Genomic DNA, 25,383 nt, shown 5'->3' with positions numbered 1-25,383 from the left:
CCATGAAAGAAGTGCTTCTAACGAAATACCTTCTGTCCCACCGCTTTTTGCCACTTTGGAAGCACAAAATGCAGCGATAAACTATCAAAAGCCTGCTTCTCATACTGTAGATTCAGAGAATTCCGATCGGGATGTATCGACCGGTGGAACGGATGGATCACTTTCGAGTCACATTTCAACTGCTCAAACCAGTTTGATGGGTACAAGTTCACATGGGTCTTTGCGGTACGGAAGTAGCAATGGTGCACCTAGTTTGGCAAATGGAACTCAAAACTACCAATTAGCAAGACCTGCAGTTTTATCCGAAGTTTTGATGCCTGGAGAAGTGTTGGATCTTCAGCAAGGTCCATTACCAACAGTGATTAAACCGCTAGAACAACAAATGCAATCGATCGATTCAAATGTTCGCATTCCACCTGCACCTCCAACAAAGACGACTGCTCGTACTGTGGTACGCAAACCGGCACCTGTGCATCATATTCAAAATGACATCATCGCTGGCGAACCTGAAAGACCTACTCAAGCTCCGCCTAGACCGCCACGTAGAAGTAGCAGGCTTGGGCAAATACCGCCATCTACGTCTGCTGCATCTTCCATTATGACGCATGCTGAGCCTCCAAGTGATGTACCGCAAGATGAAGGAGAAGGAACGCATGATGACGAAGAATATGTTCGACAAAATCATGATGGAATTATACCGGTTCTTGATCGTTCGAGTCCGTCTGTACCGGAACCATCTATTTTACCCCGAATGAACGGAACGAAGAACAGCTCGAGTCCTTCTACACCGATGATGAGAGGATCGGAAGATGAACATTCTAGATCTTCTCAACAGTCTTTACGTGCTATGCGTCATAGGAGTGCATCGATCACAGATGGAATTTATCGAATCTCTACACCAACACTTTCCGATGCAGCGGAAATGAATGATGATCGAGAAATCGAATCAAGTCTTTCACCTCGACCGCGTTCTAACCGCACTTCTGAACATGGAGGAATGAATGGATATGTTGCAGGACGAGAAGCACGTTTACGTAGACCAATGGCACCTCCAAAGGATATTCCTGTCCTTACACGTAAGTTGAGCAAATCTTCACTCAGCGATCATTCGAGCAATCAACATGAAGGATTCTCAGCATCAGCTTCACCTTCGAATAACGATAGTGCAACGGTACACAGAGTCGTACGTAAAGCCAATTTACGAACTGAACAACCAATCATCATTCCACCATCGAAGATTACGCCTGGCTCTATAGGAGAGGTACCTCCAAGACCTGCTCCTCCCGTTCCAACGATGGCTTTTGGCGCACGAGATGGTATGAATGGAATGGATCAATTTGGTGAACTTCAACCGTACAACAGTCATCATTCAACAAATGCATCTTCGATTTCTTCGGCTAAAGGGTTCGCTGATGCAGAAGAGATGCGTAGACCTTCGGTTTCAAGTATGGGCACTTTTGGAAGACGTGGCTCGGATGCTGTCGATTGAGCGAAACAAACAAACAATCACACACTCTTTTTTTCTGCTCTTTGCTTGCTCCCACTCTTTTTTTTTGTTGTTGTTTTATCTAACTCTCTTTTACTCTTTGGATTAATGCGAGGATGCAGTATATACACACATCATCATCATCGCTGAAAGAGTTGTATTTTCTTGTTCTCTTTTTTATTATAATTTCATTTAATTTGGTGGAAAGGCTTGTGTGTGTTGTGTTGTGTTTTATCACGCTAAAAATAATTAAAGCTTTGTTCGTGCATACATGCGTGTCCAACACTTCTTCCTTCCTGATCTTCTCATCGACCTTCGACGATCACCAGCTTCCCGATAAGGTGCATTGACAGCTCCTCTCATATACCCATACAGGACAACGATCAGCACCATGTCCTCCGCACAGAATCCTACCTCCAACAAGAAGCCGCCAAGCTCATTCTTAGAGAGCGTTTTTGATTCACTATGGCAACCCGGACTGAATACGCCAATGAGAAGGGTGATGGATATGAGCTTTATGGGATTATTTTTTGTTTTGTTTACCCTCATTTTCTTGACAAACTTTAACATTCATGTCATCGCACTCTTTTGCATTTCAATAGGGCTGTTCCTGTCTATTCATTGGTACGTTATGAGCGAGAAGCATTTCACTTCATTTGGGTTATTGACTGATTCATCTCATTATTCTACCTTCGCTACTTATAGGTTCCTGAATGAGTTGGATAAGATGCCACCTTCTGCCACGCAGATTCAACAGATGCCAACAGAAGCAGATCAGGCGGAGGGAATATCGAATCAATCGGAGACCAAAAAGGCGCAATAATGCGGGAAGGCAAGACTTCAATATAGAGATACGAGCAATGTCATGAAGGATCGATATGATGGGAAACGAGATATGAGGAGGAAGAGTCGAATCAACATATTTTGATGTACATAATAGAGTTCTAGTGTATATATTTTAAGCAATGACGATAATGCAACCCTCTTTTATGCAAATGTTTGTCCTCTGCTTTGAAGATGACGAATGGCTGACTGCCACACCAGACTGTAGTGACCAAGCTGATCCTCTATTGCGCAATTTCAAATATCTTATAAGTTGATGACCATGTGATATGAAGCTCTTTCTATAATATCACTTTTAGCTTCAACAGGCGCCAGAGCCAAAAGAAAGGCTTAGCTTTACTGAAGAGGTACCGGCGTTTTGACCGAAGAAGCCGCAAACAGAACCACATGGCTCGACCGCATTGACGGCTTTCTTCTCTTAATCAACAATCAATCAATCAATACACTCATCCATCAAATGCGCCCGTTTACGTTCTTGGCTTCAAGACGTACGGTTCTTAGTCCTGTTCATCATCATCATCAATTCAAACAATCTCTATCAAAAATGTCTACCAATGCACCTGATGGAATCGTAGTTGGCATTCGTGCAGGTCAATTAAACGAAGCTTCTCAACAAGGTTTAAAGGCTCACTCTACTTCCGACGTTGCTCAACAATGGTCAAATGCTCGTATTGCTGACCCAAACAAACCAGGTCAACTTCGTGTTTTTTATCCTTCCAAACAAGATGAACCTGTGATTGCAGCAATTTCCGTTCAAGGTGGTGAAGTCAAACCTGCGCCGACAACGGCTCCTGATACTGTTCCTGCAGCATCTACTTGGTTACGAAATGAACATTTGGAACAAAGTCGTCTTGCGGCTGCAAAAGGTGTGAGAAGTTTACGTGATCTTCCTTTGGCAAACGATAAAGATGCAAATCAACGTAAGACATTAGCTATTGACTCTTTCACAAGTCCACATGCTGCTGCTACAGGAGCAGGTTTAGCCCTTTGGAGATTTAATCATTTCAAATCTAGAGGCCCAAATGCTGCTTTTGAGAAAGAGTACGATCTTCAAGGTGGTAGAAATGTGGAGTACGTTCCACTACAATCCCAAGATAAAGAATGCTCTCAATTACTCGACCAAGGTGATGAGCTCAAACAAAGCACCGTACCACTCAGCTGGAAGACCGGTCATGTGTATGCAGAAGCGCAAAATTGGACAAGAGAATTAGTAGAAACACCTGCGAACCATCTTACTCCTTCTATCTACTGTGAGGTTGTTAAGACCAAATTAGGCTCTCTTAAGAATATCACAATCGAACCTCACGATGAAGCTTGGGCTAGGGCTAAAGGAATGGGATCCTTTATCTCCGTCACTCAAGGAACAGATGAGCCCGCAAAAATGTTGGAAGTTCACTATAATGGTGCTGGAAAGGATGCTCCCGTTCTCGGATTAGTTGGCAAAGGTATCACTTTTGATTCTGGTAAGTTTTATAGGTAGCGAAAGGCCTTTTGACAAAGTTTAAAGAGATCTGACTTTTTATAAATATAATTTGTATTGTTCTGTGCAGGAGGCATCTCAATCAAACCAGGAGCAGGCATGAAACGTATGCGCGCGGATATGGGAGGCAGTGGAACATGTCTTGGAGCGATCTATGCTTTGGCAAAATTGCAAGTTCCGGTCAACGTGGTGGCGGTGATGCCATTGACGGAGAATATGCCAAGCGGACACGCAACAAAACCCGGAGATATTGCTAAAGCAATGAACGGTTTAACGATTGATATCGATAATACCGATGCTGAAGGTAGACTTGTTATGGCAGATGCGCTGACATACGTCTCAAGGGAATTCAAACCGGCAGTCTTGCTCGATATTGCTACTTTGACTGGCGCAATCGTTGTCGCTTTGGGCGATACATATTCTGCCGCTTTTACCGAAGATGAAAAGCTTTGGCAAGCATTGAAAGAAGCGGGAGAAGCTGAAAATGATCCTTTCTGGCGAATGCCATTAGATGATCGTTATTTGCAATATATCGATAACGGTTATGCAGATGTCATTAATCGTGGTGTACCCGCAGGTGCATGTACGGCAGCTATCTTCCTGAAACAATTCGTTGAAGGTTTGGAAGATAGAGCAAAGGGTAAACCGGCAACCGTTCGTTATGCTCATTTGGATATTGCGGGACCAATGGACGCCGTTGCTTCTTGTGCCTATCAAGATAAGGGTGGAATGACCGGAAGACCTACTCGCGCGATTATCGAATTTGCTCGTCGCTTTGCACTCTGGAAGGAGACCTAAGAATTATATCACGCTCGAACAATGCTGATGGATCGATAAAAATTGTTAATATACAAAGTATCACCAAAATGATAAGATATGATCACGAAACCGTTGGATTGAGAGATCTTCCCCGCAAGACTGCTTCAATCTCCGCTCGTCCCTTGCCGATCTGTTGACGTAATTTCTCGATTCGTTCTATGCCTTCGTTTTCCATCTCTTGGCATGCGCTCAAGACTTGTGTCTTTAACCATGCTTCTACCGTCATATCTTCTTCTGCCGGTGTAAGTTTAGGAATCTTTTTTAAAGGTTCGATCATGAATGGATCCGGTTCGCTGAATCGTTTGGGACTGGAACTTGAAGCAGGTTGGTCTGACTCTAGGTCCTTTTGACTGGATGGTTCGTCGAGGTCAGATGATTTCCTCTCATTCTGAGATGACGAAGCGGCGGGTGCTGCTGCTGGTGTAGATTCTGCCGCAACTTCTTCTGGAGCATCATGTTCCATTTCCGCATCTGTTTCAACTCTCGCTTGAGGTTCTGGCGCAACTTGCACGGGCGCTCGCTCAGGACTTGGCTCTGTTTCTTCCACCTTTTGTACCTTGCGAGAAACTTTTCGAGAAGGTGCAATCTTTCTCGGAGCTTCGACTTCCTCTTGCTTCTGTTGTGATTCTACTGTTGGCTCTTTTTGAGCGCAAGATGCTTTAGACGTAGCTGGCTGCTCCTCTTCCTGTTCCTGTGCTTTCTGTTCAGGATCATCTTCTTGTACTTCTACTTCATCCTCATCTTTGGCTTTCCGTTTAGACACAGCACGGGCTCGCTTGGTGGCTGTAGATGCGCTCCTTGTCTTTTTGGTGACTTCAACCACCGGACTCGACACGATTTCCACAGAAGGAACTTCTGCCAAAGCGCAATTAAAGAAAGGACAAGTTGGTCTTCTCCTTTCATGTTCGTGCATCGGATCGTCCGTCTTTTCCCAACCTCCCAAAACCAGTTCACAATATTGACACCTTGCACAATCGTCTTCTTCCTCATTTGGGAAATAGTGAAACCCAGCAGATGCTAGCTTTTTGCTTGTTGGCTTCCATCCTTTCTTGCTATCGTATGGCCAAGTGGGTGTGAACGTCTTTAAACGCGTTGCAATCATTGATTTGCTGGTGGGTAAAAGATCTTCATCTTTCCATGTCCAAGCATCTTTTTTGGGATTGTCTTGATGAGCTGCATCTTTGCTTTCATGAATAGTGAGTATAGTTGCTTTGGGAACCGCTTCTCGAATCTTTTGCGCTACATCATCTCCTAATTTCCATCCGGATAAGACAACATTCTCCGGGAACAACACGCATGCATCTTGTTCATCCGAAGCACTTGGATCAAAGTACAATCCCAAGTTTGCAAGTTCACTCGGTGTTGGATATCTCTTCGTACGCTTTTCCTTCAAGATTGACGATGTTGATGATGAGCCTGAACCGTTGTTATCATCTTCCAATGCATCTTCTGTCAAATTGATTGGATGAGGCCAAACTGGAACGGTCTTCTTACGGGATTTGCTTGATTCTTCCGTTCCCACAAAGAATGTTGCACGACGTGCTTCGTAGCTGCTCATAGATCGATTGACTCCCGTCATTGTGGTGAATGTGGAATGGTGGACTTGAACCAACACTTGATGAGGCCAAGTGTTGGTCTTTGAATGCATTTATTGGACGCGTCTTGGTTGGGTGTAAACACGTGGGCCAACTTGCCTTAAGAGTGAGACGCGTAGAGAAGATTAATGCATGCACACTAAGTGTTGGATTAATTGGAGAAAGCTATCCGTACTGCTAATCAATCCTCTTTCTTCTCCTAACCAAGATTCAAATGGCTTTCAGATGAAATGATGGTACCAGGCGAGGGTACATCTGACAAGAGGCAGAGGCCTCAAAAGAGAGTGTTCGGCAATCGTGGTGGGAAGATAAGGCCTCAACGCAAAGAAGACAGTAAAAAAGAACACACTTCACATGAGCCAGTCTCTCCTAAGCAAGATCGCATTATAAACTCTCCATCATCTCGTACAATTTCCTCACCGGCTAAACGTTCAAGCACGAGTGCATCTCCATCAACACCCAAGAAGCGAACAAGCCATTTCTCTACTCCAAGTTCTTCACCGTACAGTGATCTGGATTTGTCCAAAGACGTGTTCGAACGTTTAAGTCCAAAGAAGGCCAAATTGAATCGAATGAGTAAAAGTCCAGCCGACGCAAGGAGAGCATATCGATCACAACTTCTTCTCGCTGATGATGATGAAGATGATGGTCAAGCTGAAGATGGACTAAAATCTGGACCGCTTGAGAATAATTTTGTAGCCCGTCCTTCCCGACTAGCATATGCTTCTCGAATGGCTCCCAAAAAGGCCAAGGAACCAGTTGAGCCTTCATCCCCTTGCTCTGATCTAGACAAAGAGACCGGTGCCTGGAAATCCGGCAAAGACTCTCAGGAAACAGAAGCTGGTGAAGAGCGAGGCAGAATAGTTCCCATCAACAAAACGCTCATGCAAGATGTCTTTGATACAGAGTCACTATCAAGCAAAAGTCTAGAAAGATGGAGTCAAAAGACAGAAGAAATGGATGTGGCATCGATACCAACTACATTTCAAACGGATTGGAAGAATCTTGAAGAAATGGATGAAGAGGTTGAGGGATCCAATGATATTCGTTCGATCGTCAATTTACGCACTGCAGGCACAAATCTTCGAAGTGCAGCGGAGATTGATGACATTTTGTGTGGTTTGGCTATCAAGAATCGAGTAGGTGCTCGTAAGGCAACCTGCATTGAGCTAATAAAGCTTCTAATGGATGCACCTCAAGATGGGGAGTTCCCTGTGGACTGGAAACCGACACCAGCATCTTCCTCAACGTTCATAACGACTGTTCGACGGACAAGTACGACTGCAAATCTTCTTTCTGCTCTGCAAAAAGCTGGCGCTGGAGAAGGTAAAGATGCCACTTTTGATGTATCGATCGGTCTAGCTTTCACGCGACTTTTCGAAGGGAAAAGTCTGGATGAAGTCATGACAATCTTACCAAGCTTCTTGAGCACCGTGAAGGAAATTCTCTCGGCATCATACCACCTTCCGCTCAAGCGCGATAAGCATCACGATCTATTGCAAAAGCTGGCAAGTACCCTGCAAACATTTCGGCTTTCGGAGGAGATCCTGAAACCGGATCGAGTTATCCTTCAAGCTTTGGTGATGATGCTCTCTGTGCAACCCAAGAATGCAGAAGAGGTGCAAGCACCTACACCTTCGCCTAGCTTTGCTGGAGATTTGCAAAGCTTGGAAAAAGCGCTTTGGGATCGACTGTTTGAATGGTCAGCAGCCATAACTTTCGAAGGGGAAGACGCAGATGTGCATAAGCTTGCAAGCAAGTGTCTTTCCATTCGGCAGGCCTGCGTCCTCCTAAGGCTTTTAGGTGTAAGGTATCGTGACATCTCTTCCATGAATTCCAAGCAGTTAGGTGAATTGGTGCAGCTTAATGATCATCTTGGCAACCAGATCGGATGCCAAGATGATGATTTGTCTCACGCGAGTGCAGAAGCTCTTCAAGCATGTTTGCAATTTCAAGTTAGCCTGACGAATCAAGATCAAAGTGAAAATTGCAAGGCGATGCTTTCTGTCTCTGATGTGGCAGCTCTACATCTGGCAAATATTATTGTCAAGTCTGCTGATGTGGCCAACGATATGGACCGTGACGATGTTCACAATATTCGATTGCTCGACTTGGCCGCATTGGCATTGGGTATATTGACGGATTTGTTGCAAAATGAAGCAAATCAGACGATTCGGCAATTGTCAGATTGTGATGCTGTTACCAAGATGACAACTCTGTTCTTGTATACGTCACAGCAGACAGATAATCAGCATTCGACCTTATTCGCAGGCTGCCTAGCCTTCTTTCTATCTCTTTTGATCGTAAAGGCTGAAGATGCTGAAGAGGACCTCATCAGTCATGCCATATGTGAAAAGATGAACAATGCGACCCCTAAAGAGTTTTGCATAAAACACAAACTGGCGGAAAGCTTAGATGGATTTGCATGTTCAGCCAAAGAAGAACAAATACCGTCTGAAGCAGGAGAGCAACATTCAGCACACAAGCAAGAAACGCTATTGATCCGGGAATTGTCGGATCGACTCCGAAGAAGCAAAGAGCAAGCAACGCCGTCGGAATAGACAAGAGGGTTTTTCCCACATGTATTTCTCCCCCATCATAATTTCATATTTAGCATTTGTATTATACATTACACATCGTCGATCGGTCCCGCGTTTAATCAATTCAAACTTTTTTATCTCAATGGTTTCCATATATGATGTTCCCTTGAATAATTTGACAGGGGCTGAAGAAAAAAGCCACTGAAACAAAAAAGGAAATGGCAGACACGCTAAGCTGTGCATGCATTCATGGTTGTGAACGGATAAACTTAAATTTAACAACCGGCAATCATTTGATACCTCACTGGAGATAGCAAAGTGAAGTCCATCAATGCACGGTACCTTGCTGTTTTCTTGTGATGCAAAGACCAATTATCCGCTTTCCCTTTCTTTCTGCTAGCAAGGGCGTAATTTATTTGCGGAAATAATGACCCGATGATCAATATAGTTTATGTCATTTTCACTCACTTGCATGTGTTCCTGTAGAGATGTATCAATGCACTTCATTCATTCCCTTGCCCCCTTTTTCTCTTGCTTTGATCAAGTGGCTTGCCTCATAATTAGCGTAATTGGGAATTAGCGTGGAATCGAATGAAATGGATGTGTGGGTTCCCACCTTGACTGCATGAACAGCAGCAAAGTACAAAACTTGCTCTCTTTTGTTTGATGTTGGTTTTTGACAGGTGCAGTGTAAATAGACTAACAGTTGTACTTCAAATGCAGGTTCATGCGCGCCAAGATATTGTTCATTGTTCTTGTTGACTTGAACAGAATGTGTTTCTCCCCCTGTTAACGTTTATGCTTTCATGCATTTGAATTTGAATGACGCACCCAATTCTTATCGATAGACACACGTTACTTTGTTCATTCGGATATTCAGCCGAGGAACTGTCAGGGAATTTCCATGTATTTCTTCGCAAACCTCCTGTCCTGCGAATCAATAAGTTGTCCTTACCAATTGAATGCACGCGCAATTTCAGTGTTATATGCTCAGAAAACCGGAATGAACTCCGAAAAAGATGTGCCCCCCTTTTTCCTCTTGCCGCGGTATCTTCTTCATCATTTCCGGTCCTTTCCCCGTTGAAACGGAGCCCTATTATATGTAACCCATCATTCTTCCACATGCATGTATGTATCCCATTGAAGCATGATCTCATGTATATACCTTCAACGATGAATAACACAATGAGCAAAGAGCAATGGATGGTAAAAGCAATGAATTTGAATGCAACTCTTCCTCCACCTGTCACTTTTACAGTTACCTGACACTTTTTTTGTCTATCCGCATTTCTGCGAAAAAGATGATTTAAAGACTGATTGAGAGTTCAAGTTCAATCCCTTTCAAGCGTTCTCCATCCTTCACATCATCTTTTCGTTCGAAAAGTTGACCTCTTCAAAGAAACCTCTTGTGATCTTTTTAAGTATTCAGTGGGTACTGTCTTCCAATCAATTCGCTTTCCTTTCGATGAAACAGCACAACTGACCATTTTCCCTCTCTTTTAGACAAACACACCCCCACACATCAAAATGCGTTTCAACTTTGTCGTCCTCGTACTCGCTGCTGTCATGATCTCTGCTGCCAACGCTGCACCAACGCCACAAGAAGTCGAAGTTGGAGCCGGTGAAAAACGTCAATTCTGCAGAACCCGTTGTCCAGGATGGTAAATGTGGAACCCTAGCCATTTCCGATCACAAATGTGTTTCTTTCTGTTTTCATTCTTGGATCGCTGAATGAGCCTCAATAACCCCTTGTTTCCCTCTCTTTTCCGTGTCACCTACCCTACTCACAATCCTCTCGTAGCCCTCCTTAATGTATGATGAGAATGATTATCTGTATACAATTTTGGTGTGGTCTGATGAGCATTTTCACTGTTAAGCTGTACTGATTGATGTTAGCGATAATACCCGATACTGACCGGACAACTAATGACCTTTTGCTATTGCCAATGTGACGCAATAATGAAAGAGACTTTTCCTGCTACCGCTAACTTAAGATGCATCCTTGCATATCTAAGGATCAACGCTCAAGGACAAGTGATGACCGATCACTGCAAAATACAAAGGGTTTTATCCGATTGCTAGCTGAATAAAGTTCAATTATGTATACAAGTTCTCTTTAATTTGCTTCTCATCGAACATCTTGGTGTGGTACCGTTTTGATGGGTAGTACCTGCGTGAATGCAAAGAATCAATATAGAACACGTTGGGTTGGTTCCCCACTTTGGATGATGGGTTGAAGGGAAGGGGGGGGGGTGGATTGGATATTGAAATTCAAAGTGAAATTTTACCGAAACAGCAATTGCAAAAAGAAGAAAGAGTGATAAAGTATACTCACAACATCCCACACAAAAAAAGCCAACACGCGTTTCTGCAGTTAAAGTTCCCTGGCTGCCAAGTGTTATGTTCTGCATAAATTGATGTTTTTATTTTACGCTAATAATTCTTATACCGCCATTGTGCTGATGGTAATCTCTTTTGATTGATGTGCCTGGCGCCTTAGATCACATATCCGCACTTGCATAAACAATTCAACTTCAGATCTTATCATAAAAAATGTTATAAAAGCTACAGTCTTTTTCCACAATTCTGGATAATTGCATTCCCCCATCCAAATTTTACTGCCTTTTCTCTTCTCAAAGAAAACTTTTTTGATCACTCTCCTACTAAAAATCTCAAACATCAAAATGCGTTTCAGCTTCGTTGCCATCATTGCCGCCGTCATGGTTGCCAGCGCAATCGCTGCTCCCGCCCCAGCCGAAAACGAAGTTGCAGGTGAAAAGAGACAATTCTGCCGTGCAAGGTATGTATGAATGATTAACTTTGTACTCATGTTTCATATATTGATCTTTTCTCTCTCTCTCACTTTCAGATGCCCTGCTTACTAAACGTACTGTGTACCATGAATCCATCTTTTCTCTCTTAAGGTCATCATTTCCTGCCTTTGTCCTGCAAGCAGAGCCATGGTTTGATTATGCAGTTTCATCTTTTATGCTTCTTGAATCGAAAACAAAAGCCAAGAGTTTATCTTAATTGAATTGATGGCGAAAATACAAAGTACTAGTTGACACATAAAAATACAAAACTTGGTCACGCTCAGAATCCACCTACACGTCTCTTCTTTCGTGCTTTTTGTGATGATTGCTTTTGACTGCCCAACGTCTCCATCTGTGGAGCAGATTCTGGAGCAGGCTGAGCATCTGCACTCGAGTTGGGAAAATGAAAAGGAGAGCTATTGGAATTGCCTCTTGAATGCGTGCCCCAATTCGACAACAGAGCAGGAGCCGATTCGATCGTTTGAGAAGATCGTGGGAATTGACTTGATCCAAATCCTTGGTACGAATTTTCTGGCGGTACTTGACTGGATGTTCTGCTACGGCTTTGTGACGCTCTCAATGATGATGATCGATTGCTTTCAGGCGTCGTCCTGCCAGAAGAATAGTTCTGGTAGTCCATATATTCTCTTTCTTCATCATCGTCGTACGGATGACTGAAATGATATTCGGCCGGATCATCACCAAGTGTCCATTCATCCAATAAAAGATGTGCTGCCAAGGATACTTTACCCAGCCGAGATTGAAATGTCTTTGTATTTGCCGTGCTCGATACAGCAGACTCTCGGCTCGTAGGCTTGAAGAATGAACAAGCGAATTGTGGCACATCAGCAGGGATATGCTTGCCTTTTCTCCTCTGGGAGTTTGCGCTTGCTTCTTCGTCAAATGACGTCGAATCATCTACCACCGGCGTCTTCATCACCGAAATCGAAGTCAATGCTAAATCCGCCGCTACTTCATGAGCCGCCGTTCGAATGTTCAATCGATGTGCATTTGCAGCAGAATCTTTCAATGTCCTTGCTCCTAGCTTTTGCAGATCATGAAAAGGACTAGCCAACTTTTCCACAATGTCTTCCACCTTCAAAGCATGACCTGATTCGGACAGAATATCTGCAGGCGCAAAAGACGTCTTCTTGATCCTTTCTTCCCCCTGGTCATTCACTGAGTACAGAAAGCTGTCCAAAGAGTTCAAAAATTGCTTGTAGAGCAAATGTTGAGAAACGACGCAGGCTTGCAATGATAAAGGCTTCGCCTCTTTTTCACTTCTCCGTCCCTGCAATGTGGATGCAAAGAGCTCGATGGGCAGAACGGCAGTGCTCACGTTTGTACGATCCACTTCAAGCATGCTAGGCCAGTCTTGCAAAGCGCTATCGATTCGTTCAAATAGATCGTCTGTACCATGTGATGATCCAGATCCAACGGCTGTTTTCATCAAAGCAGTGTACACCTCACTGAGTGAATGCAACGAACGAGCAGCACATATCTCCAGATTGGAAGGCAAAGTAGTTTGTGTGAGATGCTTCACAAGATTTGACCCTTTACTGCCTGCTTGAATTTCATCTTGGATAATCGTGCTTATCCATACATCTCCACTGGAGGATAGTTCAAAGACAATCCGGGCCGAGTCAATGTCATCAATAGAGAGATTCTGATTTCGTCTCTGGGTCTGTTGCAGTATCGCATGATCGCTCGCATCAACGATCAAAGGTGGACATGCCCGTCGCTCCATCACCCCGATCTTCATTGTGTGAAGATCATCTTGTCTGCTTTGCACATGAATCGGGCCATGAACTCCTTCAACGAATACCGTATACGTAAGCAGGAATTGGCTGCTCCAATTCCACAGAGCCACGGTTTGGCTTGTTAGCTGAAAATCCAGAGCAGTAACATATAGACCACCTTGTGAGCTCCTTTCATGTGCAAAGGATATCAATTGCCGATACTCGAGGTCTGGATCCGCTTCAAGTATACAGATATCCGTAGTCGTGGTGATCCATAGCAGCGGGCGTGGCTCTTGCATCAGCTTGCAAGACCAAATCCGATTTCCCAGTGGAGCAATGAAGATACATTTACGTTCTTTCGTGGGCACATGTACGGTAAAGATGCCTTTCTGACAAGTAAGGAATGCGATATCTGCATCTGCTAGCCAATCAAGCGACCACTTCAGAATGTAAGAGTCACTCTCCGGTAGCACAATCGTTGGATCGGCTTGTGAAATTTCATCCCATCGATTGTGAGTAGTCCATCTCTTTGAGCTAATGGGCACTATCTCAGCCTGATATAGCCCCAAAGTACCGCGCACATCCACAGTCAAAGCTTGATCTCCCAGAGTTGGATGAAACATGACATCACTTATCGATGAATTGGATCTCGCCGTCTGCAACTGTTCGAAGCCAGCCTTCTTCTTCCGTCCTTCTACGCCAGAGGGTAGAATTGACTTTCCATGCATGATCTCCAAAAGTCCAACTAATTGAATCTGTGACATCCTTCCATCCATACCAGTTTCGATATTAACCTCCGCGAACAAGGTTGATGAAATGGTTCGAACACAGATTCTTCTATGATTACCACCGTGTTGTAATGTCCCCTCCTGATTGTCCGAATAGATAGAACATATTCGAGTAGGGAATTTGTGCAGCACGCTGTACTGCAACGACAGATAATCTCCTTCATCTACATCTCCAACACTATGTTCAGAAGGCTGAATGTGTCCAGCTAAGAGGTAGTTGCCATGCACTCCTCCAGCACGTAATAGAGTCAATCGTGAGCTTGCGATATCCCTTTTGCCATCTTGCTTTAAGTTGAGCAAAGCAAGGCAATGGCTCGATTCTTGATATTCATCATCGAATCCAACATTAGAGTGAGATAGATTGCGTAAGGCTTCGCTTAAAATGGCTGAATGTTTCTGTCCACTGTATGCATTCGACTTGATTTCTTCATCTTCTCCTAGTAAAACACCTATCTCACAGTCTCGAGTAGTGTTGATTATTATTAAGCTTGAAAGAACATGACACCGCTGCTCAGCTTGTATGAATGACCTTGGAAAAGACCATGCTGATGCATTGCTCTGTGAATTGTCACCATTTTTGTCCTCTGTCCCATCATTGCTTCCCGGATCTCCCTTGACCGACAAGCTCACTGGGCCGCGCGAGGCGAGCGCCAATTGCGCGAAATATTCATCAGTGTCCGCCACTTTGACGATGTGAGAGGTGTCTAAACTTTCCAATGCTATAGCCAGAGCATTTGTTGATGATGAAAACAAGTTTAATAATGATGATGATCACGCAAGTCACTCTCTTCTGATAAAAAGTTTATTTCTTAAAAGGCGCGTCTTTCTTCGCGTCAATCTCCACCATGCATCATGCAATTAATCTTTTACACCATGCATCATGCAATTAATCTTTTACAGGCACGGACCATTTTGATGACGAAGGGAAGAATTGAACTTCCCCCAATACACTTCATGCCGCGCGTCTTCGGGTACTCTTCCAACCATCATTCTATTCTAAGCTATTTGACATCATGGCAAGTACATCACCATTCAAGCTTTCAGTTCAATTGGAAGGTCATACAGCTGATGTTCGTAGTGTTGCATCAACGCAAGGCTCATCTTCATCTGATGTGTTAATCTTGTCCGGGTCAAGAGATGGAACAGCAAGAGTATGGGGAAAAGACCATAACCAAACAAGCAAGAGAGATTTACATTGTAAGTTCATTCTTGAAGGACAAGCAGGTTTCGTGAATAGCTGCGCATGGATGAGAGAGCAAGATGGTAGCTCCATCGCTCTATCAGGCGGACAGGATCACTTGGTGAATGCATATATCATCCCGCAATCGGGATCTGCTTCATCTCCAACTTCCCTCACACCAGACTTCACACTTTTGGGTCACAATGACAACGTTTGCGCTCTGGACGTCTTACAAGGTACTAATGGTTACATTGTAAGCGGAAGCTGGGACAAGACAGCAAGAGTATGGAAGAATTGGGAATGCGTTGCCACCCTCGCAGGTCACACACAAGCTGTTTGGGCAGTACTCGCCCTGAATGAAGATCTTGTGCTCACCGCCGCTGCAGATAAGATTGTCAGACTTTACTCGATATCAAAGGCTGCAAAAGAAGGCGAAAAGAGCAAACCGATTGCCACATTTGCTGGAAATACAGATGCAGTCAGAGGGCTGGTACGCTTGAATGAGAGAACGTTTGCCAGCTGTGGAAATGATGGTAATATCAACATATATCCAATCATCGATGCTGCTTCAGCTAATTCTCAAGCTCCTGTTCAGCCCATCCAAACCCTTTCGGGTCATACAAGTTTCGTTTATTCTCTATCGCTTTTGGAATCCGGAGATCTAATAAGCTCAGGGGAAGATCGCAGTGTTCGTATATGGCGAAATGGTTCTTTACATCAGACTATTACAATCCCTGCTATCTCTGTTTGGTCTGTTACCGGGATGCCAAACGGAGATCTTGCATGCGGAAGCAGTGATGGCTTCGTTCGCGTTTTTACCACTGTTGGTCAAAAGTATGCGGATCCTGATATTTTACAAGCTTATGATGCAGCAGTCTCATCGCAATCACTCAACAAGGCACAAGTTGGCGATGTTCAGAAGGAAAGCCTGCCAGGAGCAGAAGCGCTTGCCGATCCAGGCAAGGAGGGTCAAGTGAAGATGGTAAAAAATGGAGATTTGGTAGAAGCACACCAATACAGTTCATCCTCAGGTCAGTGGGTGAAAATTGGAGAGGTGGTCGGAGGAGTTGGTTCTTCACAGAGAAAGCTTCATGACGGAAAAGAGTATGACTATGTGTTCGATGTGGACATTCAAGATGGTGTTCCACCGCTAAAGCTCCCATACAACGCTTCCGAGAATCCTTACGTTGCTGCTCAGCGATTTTTAGAAAAGAATGAGTTACCTTTTGGGTATTTAGATCAAGTGGTCAAGTTCATTGAAACGAATACTGAAGGTGTACAGTTGGGAGCAGCTGATCAATTCCGCGATCCATATACTGGTGGAACAAGTTATAGGCCAGGTGGTAGTGCTCCCACTGCACCAACACAAGCCACGCCTGCGGCATCGATGCCACCGACATCTTCAACGGCGTCAAGCACTACTTCAATTCTCCCCCATACAAGTGCACTAACGTTCAAGCAATTCAACGAGCAAGGAGCGAAATCAAAGATTGCAGAGCTAAATGCTCAACTGCCGTCAGAGGTTGCCTTCTCGACGCAAGAATCCAGTGTGGTTGAAGGTATTCTTTCGAAGTTATCGCAATCACAATTTGCAATTGATGCAGATCAAGTGAATTCTTTGAAGAGTATTATTGAGCGTTGGCCAATCACCCATCGATTTCCTTTGGTTGATGTGTATCGTTTAATCAGTATTCAAGCAAGCACAAATGCTCTTGAGGTTGCTGAATTTTCGCTCACGGCAGCACAATGGAAAGATTCTTGGCCTCAGTCACCTGCAGAGGCCAAAGGCAGACAAACGCTATCTATGCTTGCTTTGAGAGCGATCGCCAATGCATTATCGGTGTCCAATGATGCTAATCAATCTGCCAAAGTGCTCGCCCACTTAAACCAAGCAAACCATTTCAAGGAACTTTCCAAGCCGGGTAGAACAGCATATGCCACTGTCTTGCTGGATGCATCTATAGGATTAGTCAAAGGGGAGGAAAAAGCAAAGCAATCCTTGGCTACTTCACTTCTACCATTGATCAATACTGTCGTTGAAACAGAATCGAAGAGCGGCGATCGTGATACCGAAACAATCTATCGCTCAGAAATGGCGTTTGGAAACTTGATCATCTCTTCGGTTGCAGGATCACTTAAAGTGATGGATGTACAACAGGTATTGCAAGCGATCAAAGCAGCATCTGCAGCGGTCAATGAAGCGCGAAATCAATCATTACTGAAAGAAATTGAAAGTAAGAGTGGATTCATGTGACGGGAAGGACAATAAGACGTACATACAAATGATGCTCTAATAGATAAGCAATATGATGTTTCATTTGCATAAAGTTCATTGATGCCGTCTGCGAGAAATATACTTTACAGGTCCATTGTTCTCATGGATGTGCCGAACGTGACCTTATCAAATTAGCATTTCGTCATAGAAGAGAATTGACATATGCACATAGAAACAAACAAAAGATCGCTGTGTGAATACAATCGGTACTAGTGCAGTCATGCATGTATAGCGTACATCAATACGATCACGCAAAAGCAAGACAATCATCCCAAGCCGAGAAGGAAAGGAAACGCGTTGAACAGGTTAGCTTGAATAGAACTTCTAAAATGTTTGTTTGTTTGTAAGTAAGTCTAAGTTAACAAACAATGACGCATCATTAGTGTATTTTTGTGTTATGCAAGAGCGGGCAAGAGGACTGCCGTTTTAAATTACGTACGCGTATTTGTACGAGTGGGGACTTTTTTATTTAGTTTTAAAGAAGGGAGTATGTATTTTAAGGCACTTTTTTGTTTATGAATAGGAGAATTAATTGTACAGGCTTCATGGCAGTGTTTTCCCTGTTGTTTTGTGCCGCTTCAAATGAATCCCGAGCATAGAGAAGCAGTTTGTCTCTCTTTATTACTGCTCAATGACGAGACGCTAAAATCTATAGAAAGGAACATGGATTTCTTCTTAGAAATGCCGTTGTTGTCTCTCTCATCAATTCAAAGTACATGTCCGCACTCATACATACATGCATACATCCGTTTTCATCCTCTCTGACACAACACGTAATGACGACAATCATTTGTCTGTCACACTTTCGTTAATACTTCAACATCATATTTCAAATCATAGGGGTTGATCCGCTTCAAGGGTCTTGGAAGGCAAAACAGTCGTTAAGCATTACAGACATAGGGTAACGATTTGAAAGCATTGCCCGACAAGATCATCTCAATCTCCAACACATACTGCCTTTTTGTCGAGCATTTCTGTCGATGATCATTTAGGGCAATTAGCTCATAGAAACGTCTTTCTTCGATTAGATCAAACGTTTATGAAGTAGACAAGAAGATCGACAGGCCCGCACTACCTATTCGTCACCCCATTAAGGCCCGCCTTCTCACAATCTTTCGAGTGGATTTCACCCTATCTTTTCGCTCAAAATTCTTTCCTTCTCGGTTATGCTGAAAAGAGCCTTGGTTCAATAAGTCTTGAGTAAAAAATCTCTATGCTTTCAGATTCCCACGCATCAGGAACACACGGAACACTCGGACCTCTACTCTGCGTCATTCGTTCGTTCTAGGCAAACAATCCTTGACAAGTGTAATCTTGACGCTCAAACCTACGAAACAGGAGCGGGTAGACAAATCTCTAGCTTAAATCAGCCTGTCATCAAAAGAAATATTTCGCCACTGTCAATCATCAAACGCCCTCAATTTCATTTCCAAGCCACTTCTGGTGTGAAAATACGACGCCGCGGTGTCTTTCAAAAACTTGACGCCCCCCGTCTTTCCGTGTCTGGGATTGAATTTGGGCGGAGAAAAACTTTCCGCTTCGTTGGTTTCTATCTTTGGGTGTTTTGTTTGAATTCAAACAATCTTTTTGCGTTTTGACACCATCACCATACGCAATCGTAGCAAGAGCAATCAATGTTTCCAGCAATACAAAGGCAGGTCTAATTTCACAAAGTCAGATTGACACCTTCCTTCATCCGCTATACTCGAACGATCCGCTTTGTAAGAAATCAAGATGGATTCCGTTGGCGCTCAGCCAAGTCAGCCAAGCGGCAACCAAAGCGGTTCATCAAGTAATCGAGGAAAGATTACCAATATCTTACACCCATTAAGGAAACAAAATCAAACGAAAGATTTAGGTCACCTTTCGCAAGAACAATATGTTGCCGCTGGTCGGATCGCTTCGCCTGGCCCTCCGCAATTAGAGTTAAGTGGCTCACCAAGAAGTCCACTTTTATCTTATTCCCCGCCTCCAATTTATCATCAAAGCGGCGGCGGAAGCGGAATGGGAAAAAGTTCATATTTTTCACCGCATTCGTATTATTCAAATATGAGCGGACAAAATCCATTATTAGCACAACAGCAACAACAACAACACCAGCCTCCGCCAATGCAATCTGGAACGAGACGTTCGAAAGAACATTCTTTAGGGAAAGGTTGGGATCCATCTTCTTTATCACGTAGAAGAAGTCGATCGGAAGATAATGAAAACGCTCAACAATTGCCAGATTCAGATTATATTCCATACCATGGCCCAATATCGCCACCGGCAGAAAATCCACCTTTTGCCAGGCCTACCGGTCTTGTGGGTTATTCTCAACCTTTTTCGCAACCGCAATCATCTATGACGCGAGCGGGTGGAAGTGAAGCTACATCATCATCTTTGATCGGTTTGGGATTGAGCGAGACAAATCAAAACATGTCACGGTATTCGCCTTCATATACGACAATGTCTCAACGATCACAGCAAGCAGGTGGATCATCAATGCAAACTGGCCGGGCAACATCTTCATCGATGCAAAGAGGTGGCAGTGGCGGTAAAAGAGGTGGAGCGATGATGGGAACAGGTTTGCCTTCTTCTTATACACACGGAGGAAATGCGCCTGTGGAAGCTTATGTACCTCGATCTGGAGCACTCAAAGATTCTCTGCCATCATCAATGCGATTTGATACAGGGCAAAGTCCGTCTATGATCACTTCTTCTGGCACTTGGCCTTTCCGTCGCGATCCATTCTATCCTGGACAGTCACAAGCAGGACCAAGTACACAGCAGCGAACGGCTGCGTTCCCAACATCTTCTGCACAATCGAGAGATATGAAGGCGAAAGGATCAAGTAGTACGATGAACAGCACTAGAAGGACTGGAGTCGGTGCTAATAGTGCTTCAAGCAGTCCATTGATCGCGAATATTTCTATGCATCGTCAAGACAGCTCAGTAGGCTCTTCCTCTGAAGGTCATACCGGCTCTTTTGCTACGACGCCTTATCCTGCACCCACAAAAGGACATGGTAGTGCATCTACAAGTTTGACAAGCTTACGAGATGGATCAGTGAGCTTGAAAGCGAGTGGATCTGGAGCACGCGGAACATCGTTCGATCAGAAGAGTTTGCCACGCACTTCTATGCAACAACAGAGGATACAACACCGAAAAGTAGATTCACGGTCAACGATCAACTCGCAAGCCACAAGACCTTCAATCAGTGATCGTGAAGCTGAAACATCAATCAAAGACGCAAAAGGAAAGTCCACAACTGTTTCGCGAAGTGTTGGTGGACCTGAATCAGTGCGATCTGTCCCGTCATCCGATGGTTTCGGTTCTGCTTCGGATGCATCCATGCTTTCAGAAAGGGTAAACTTACAACCGGGTGAGCTAGTAACTTCTCGATTTATCCAAACGCTTTCCCCTGTCGCTGCATCATCATCTGGCGGAACTGGACAATTATCGCAAAGTGAACGATTTGAACCGGCTTCTGCTTCTATCAGTCAAACTTGGTCAGAAGCTCTTTCTCCTTCTGCTCAACCAAGAACTCCATTCACATCCTCATCTCCAAGTCGAGTTGTGGAGGAACAGCCCCAACCAGAGCAAGTTGCACAACCTGCAATCACAGAAGAGACTCACACTGCAACTGGAACAGAAAATTTCCGAAGGGATGCAGCAGCGGAAGCACATAGAAGGTTCACTTTACTACAACAGTTGCATTTGGACGAATTGACATCGCATGCACCGGAAGCAGGAGGATGGCTTGAACCGAAGAATGGATGTGAACGTGTTTTGATGCCAAGACCAACGCTAAGAGGTGGAATGAGTAGCTTGGACAGATACGACGATGAAGCAGGTGACGGATATCACAGCGAAGGCGGACAAGCTTTACGGCGTTCAACTCGGGCTGCACAGCGATCTGCAGCATTTGAACGGAATCGAAGGATGCCTGCTGCTTATCCACGCAATAGTGAACACGATGCCGGCCGGACACAAGCTTTACTTGCACAAAATCAAGCCGATACGTTCGGTAGCGCAAATGGTAGAAGTCGTCCATTCTTTCATCATCGTATGCCACCTGCTATTCCTTCTGATGGAAATGACGAACATGCAGGTCCTTCTGATCAAAGGCCATGGGTGATGACGGATGAGATGCCTGTCATTCCCGTTCGAACTTCATCTCGACTCGGTCATCGGAGAAGAGCACAAAGTTCAGCCAACGCCGCCCGAGGTCCTTCTACGCCAGCTCTTACGCCCAACCTTATGTCTGACTCTGATGATGAAGATATACCCGATTCGTCAATGGTCCTTGCCCAAGGAAGAGCATTAGAACAAGAAAGAGAAAAGTGGCGAGAGCAGCACCGCAAGAGCTTTGGGGCTAACGATCCATCCTATCGCAGAAGTCAGTCACAGCATCGCAAAAGCAATCGATCTTCGGGCAAAAAACCTGCTCCAAAGGACAAAGCTGGTTTGCGACAAGCAAAGAGCACTCCCGATCTGAGGGAGAAGTCAAAGGAAAAGGAAGCTGTCCCGCCACCAATGCCGCACAGTCCTCCTCCTACGACTTCTTGTTTCCCACGGTCGAAGAAGCACGGAACTGATCAACAACAAAGACTTGACTCGACACGATCTAGATCCAAGAGTATGGAGGGCCTTTCGCGTTTAAGAGCGAGTGCACTTGCCGCTGCTGCATCCTTTGCAGCACCTTGTGGTGGACAATCAACCTCTTATCAAAGAAGAGAATCGGAAAAAGATGCCGAGCGCAGAAGGTCTAAGGCAGCCTCACGTAGGGGTCGTACGTTGACATTGTCTAGATATGATGCTGAGAAACGTGCCTCGCTTCCTTCCGACGATCGGATAGTGTATGATAGGCCCTTCATCATCAGAAGGGAAATGGATGACAAGAATACCAGTCCAGGATTAGGTAAAGGTCCTTTGCAGGTTCGACATCCGAGCTGGTACGTGGCAAGCACTTCTGCCAATAGACCTATCGAAGAATTGCGCTTACCACCACCTCAAGCTACACGATCTACGGTTGATCAATTTGGCGCTGCAATTTCTTCGCCAAGACCCAATCTGGGTTTGGCAAACCCACAAAATAAATCGCAAGAAGATCTCGCAACTACAGGCAGGCATGCAACAAAGAAAGGTTATCACAGGCCAAGTAACAGTGATCAATTGGCTGCTTATTTGAATTCGGCTGCCGCAAATCGTACGAATGTGCAAACAGGACAAAGCCAGCCGGCTAGTTCTGCCGCCTCATCGTCAAAAGAAAGAGATCTACATCAAGAACAAAGACCAGCAAGTCAAAGTGGTGAAGCTGTTGATGATGAGGAAAAGCGAGGATTGAGTCTTGGCATGAGTCGTGTGCTTGGTAGCGCCATTGATCCAGATCAAGCAACAAATTTGCGGCCTACGCCTGACTCGGAGATTTTGATGAGAAGCAGACCTCATGAATCTCTGCCCGTACCGCCAAGAAGGCAACGAACAAGTAGTACTCCTGGTCACTCTAGCATATCACCGTCTATTAGTCCACAGACGGATCAAGATGGACAACCCTCAAACGTTGACGTGGGTGCTACTCCGAAGATGACAAGTACAGAGGCTTCAAAGTCAGGAAAAGTCGGAATCCCGCATTCTCCTTTTACCAGTCTTCAAACTGGATTTACTGCTCAAAGTGGTGCATTCCAGACACCACCTCTTGTGCAACCTGTTGATGATGGTGATTGGTTCGGAAGCCAAGGGAGTCATTCGAGAAGCCAAGATCGATCGGTCGATAGAATACGAGCAAATACGCTGGCAACTTCTTCTCCATTACGGTCTACTCAGCGCGAAGCCAGACAACAGTCAACTCCTTTGCGAGGTGCTCATGTTCCAGCTTCACTTCTTGACGAGCAAGATTTCGAAGCGAGCAATCTTCAGCGTAGTCATTCAAGTTCCGGCAGAATTTCATCTGATGATACAGCTTCTCAACATTCGCGTGAGATGTTGTGGAATACGGACGAGCATGGAGATGAAGCATTCAATTCACTCTTTTTCCGCAAACCTTCTCAAAGCCTATCGCGGGACCTGTCAGGTTTGACTTCCATCTATTCAAACACTTCTACAACACCCGTTCCCGACCGCAGATTGTCAAACGTCAATTTGCCCAATCAATCATCTTCTACAAATCGCACAGCTGAAAACCTCTTTGATGAAGAGTCACCCAATCAAGAAGAGATGGAACGTGGACAAAGAGAGTATCAAGGTGAAGAAGTAGGTGATGTGACGCAAACATCAATCGCACATGATAGCTCAACACATCCTGCAGATACAACGATTGAACGAATGATGGGTAATCTTTTACGTTTCCAATCTCAAAGTCGTGCAAGCATGGATCGTTCTACTCGCTTAGGACGTGATTCTGCTTTGGATGATACGGAATCAGCATGGAACGAGAGCAGTATCGGAGATCATTATGCTCCTCCGCAAGGTTCAATCAATATTGGAGGTATTCGTGCTGCTGAAAATCCTGCACAATCTTCAAGTCCATCTGCACCTGTCTCAAGAATTGATCAAATTTTGAGCATGCGCCTAGGCAGGGTACATGGAGGAAAACAACCTCAAATTCAAGGTACGCAATATGATGACCCAGGTAGTAGTAGGCCTAACACAAGACTACGTGATCGTGCCGATACTGGTCTTAGCGATGTGAATGACGAAGGAGAAGAAGAGGAGGTTGAGGACTCAATGATGGAAGATGATCGAAGCTCTTCTCAAATGACCCATGAGATTATGCCCAGAGAAACGCAAAGACCAAGTATTGAATCTTTTGCTGCAAGTGTTTTGATGTACCCTTCAAGCGAACAAAGTACTCAACCCAATTCTCCTGAACAAGAGGTAAAAAGGCAATTAGAAGCAGAAGAAGAAGCAAGGACTGGCTTTATTGATTTTGCATCTCCAGCTGCTCCAAGACCATTGTCATTGGCTGATGAAATCGCAACTGGTAGTATTCTACAACAGACGACAGGACCAAGCCCATCTGGTAGTCATCTTGCACCTCCATCGGCCTGGCAAACGAATGTGAGACAATCACCCGCCAGCTCAGGAAGTGATAGTGGCAGTGATCAGCATGTTCAAGGTCAAAGACTTGGCGCGAATGCTCCGACACAAAGCAGACGTGAAAGTGATGGTATTATGAACATGGTCAGAAGTCGTGTCTGGCCAACACCACCAAACCCATCCTCCGAATTCCCCAGTGATACACCTTATTCGCCATCCGCCGATGATTCTGCAAATCAAAGAGGTTAAGCAGGAAAGGTGCTTTCTGTGCAAACATAACATTCTTTACAAAATTTCTCTTCAAAATAGGACTCTGTTGCAATGCAATGTGTGCATCGATACCCATTCTTTTCATATTCCCCCTTCATTTGCGGTACATTCTGCAATGCACACATCTATTCTATTTCTCGAGTAATCCAGACGCTCTTTTCGTGTACTTTATGAAGTGGATAATGCATGAAAACATACTCTCATTCACTCAATTGTTAGGCAATGGTAAATAATGTTTGAATCAAATTGATTGATTGATTGCATCTCTGATCTCTTTTCTCTCTCTCGTTCCGAATTGCCCTTGGATGTATAAAAAGCATGAGTAAAGTGAAAGGAAGGGAAAACGATGTCGATCCTACGTGTATTTGGGTATTGACAATGATACAATATTTGACGAAAAAAAAAGGTCAAAGTGTGAAACGAAAAAAATGATTGAGAAAGGGGGGGGCAAGGTGACACGTTGCAAATGTTGAACAAGGATGGTGGTCAAACCATCCAGCATAGTACATAACGAAAAAGAAAAAGAAGAAGAATT

At 44.4% G+C, this 25,383-nt stretch overlaps 8 protein-coding genes across 8 annotated transcripts; 6 read left to right on the top strand and 2 right to left on the bottom strand.

Annotated features, from left to right (window-relative positions):
- Window positions 1-1,784: 1,784 nt before the first annotated feature.
- Window positions 1,785-2,477, top strand: FA14DRAFT_159814 (uncharacterized protein). Its single transcript, XM_025498400.1, has 2 exons — window positions 1,785-2,110; window positions 2,192-2,477. The coding sequence occupies exons 1-2, from the start codon at window positions 1,878-1,880 to the stop codon at window positions 2,307-2,309; spliced, it is 351 nt and encodes a 116-aa protein (XP_025358371.1). The 5' UTR covers window positions 1,785-1,877; the 3' UTR covers window positions 2,310-2,477.
- A 396-nt stretch (window positions 2,478-2,873) lies between these two features.
- On the top strand, window positions 2,874-4,607 carry FA14DRAFT_153406 (uncharacterized protein; the record flags this gene model as incomplete). The annotated part of the gene is made up of 2 exons (XM_025497596.1): window positions 2,874-3,792; window positions 3,880-4,607. 2 exons carry the CDS (start codon window positions 2,874-2,876, stop codon window positions 4,605-4,607), a joined length of 1,647 nt encoding a protein of 548 aa, XP_025358370.1.
- A 44-nt stretch (window positions 4,608-4,651) lies between these two features.
- Window positions 4,652-6,219, bottom strand: FA14DRAFT_188100 (uncharacterized protein). Its single transcript, XM_025501639.1, has one exon. It carries the CDS (start codon window positions 6,205-6,207, stop codon window positions 4,690-4,692), a length of 1,518 nt encoding a protein of 505 aa, XP_025358369.1. The 5' UTR covers window positions 6,208-6,219; the 3' UTR covers window positions 4,652-4,689.
- Window positions 6,220-6,271: 52 nt separating this feature from the next.
- On the top strand, window positions 6,272-8,893 carry FA14DRAFT_22659 (uncharacterized protein). Its single transcript, XM_025502036.1, has one exon. The coding sequence runs from the start codon at window positions 6,454-6,456 to the stop codon at window positions 8,782-8,784; it is 2,331 nt and encodes a 776-aa protein (XP_025358368.1). The 5' UTR covers window positions 6,272-6,453; the 3' UTR covers window positions 8,785-8,893.
- A 1,055-nt stretch (window positions 8,894-9,948) lies between these two features.
- FA14DRAFT_177342 (uncharacterized protein) lies at window positions 9,949-10,428 on the top strand (the record flags this gene model as incomplete). The annotated part of the gene is made up of 2 exons (XM_025500731.1): window positions 9,949-9,969; window positions 10,267-10,428. The coding sequence occupies 2 exons, from the start codon at window positions 9,949-9,951 to the stop codon at window positions 10,426-10,428; spliced, it is 183 nt and encodes a 60-aa protein (XP_025358367.1).
- Window positions 10,429-11,856: 1,428 nt separating this feature from the next.
- On the bottom strand, window positions 11,857-14,874 carry FA14DRAFT_188097 (uncharacterized protein; the record flags this gene model as incomplete). Its single annotated transcript, XM_025501638.1, has 2 exons — window positions 14,633-14,874; window positions 11,857-14,564 (listed from the first exon to the last, which is right to left on the bottom strand). The coding sequence occupies exons 1-2, from the start codon at window positions 14,697-14,699 to the stop codon at window positions 11,857-11,859; spliced, it is 2,775 nt and encodes a 924-aa protein (XP_025358366.1). The 5' UTR covers window positions 14,700-14,874.
- Window positions 14,875-15,134: 260 nt separating this feature from the next.
- On the top strand, window positions 15,135-17,474 carry FA14DRAFT_108370 (PFU-domain-containing protein; the record flags this gene model as incomplete). Its single annotated transcript, XM_025495840.1, has 1 exon — window positions 15,135-17,474. A coding segment is annotated over one exon (2,340 nt), but the record flags the coding sequence as incomplete, so codon positions are not given.
- Window positions 17,475-19,292: 1,818 nt separating this feature from the next.
- Window positions 19,293-24,827, top strand: FA14DRAFT_153401 (uncharacterized protein; the record flags this gene model as incomplete). Its single annotated transcript, XM_025497595.1, has 1 exon — window positions 19,293-24,827. One exon carries the CDS (start codon window positions 19,293-19,295, stop codon window positions 24,825-24,827), a length of 5,535 nt encoding a protein of 1,844 aa, XP_025358364.1.
- Between the last annotated feature and the right edge of the window lie 556 nt (window positions 24,828-25,383).

The sequence above is a fragment of the Meira miltonrushii genome (genome assembly GCF_003144205.1).
Source record: "Meira miltonrushii strain MCA 3882 unplaced genomic scaffold FA14scaffold_1, whole genome shotgun sequence".
In the NCBI taxonomy this organism is placed as follows: Eukaryota; Fungi; Basidiomycota; class Exobasidiomycetes; order Exobasidiales; family Brachybasidiaceae; genus Meira; species Meira miltonrushii.
The sequence above is the reverse complement of the archived record's forward strand: the minus strand, read 5'-3'. Positions and strand labels throughout refer to the sequence as shown.

Coding starts and splice junctions, on each gene's coding strand:
- FA14DRAFT_188100 (XM_025501639.1), bottom strand. CDS start 6,207: ATGACGGGAGTCAATCGATCTATGAGCAGCTACGAAGCACGTCGTGCA.
- FA14DRAFT_22659 (XM_025502036.1), top strand. CDS start 6,454: ATGATGGTACCAGGCGAGGGTACATCTGACAAGAGGCAGAGGCCTCAA.
- FA14DRAFT_159814 (XM_025498400.1), top strand. CDS start 1,878: ATGTCCTCCGCACAGAATCCTACCTCCAACAAGAAGCCGCCAAGCTCA. Junction 2,111..2,191: donor CTGTTCCTGTCTATTCATTG/GTACGTTATGAG, acceptor CGCTACTTATAG/GTTCCTGAATGAGTTGGATA.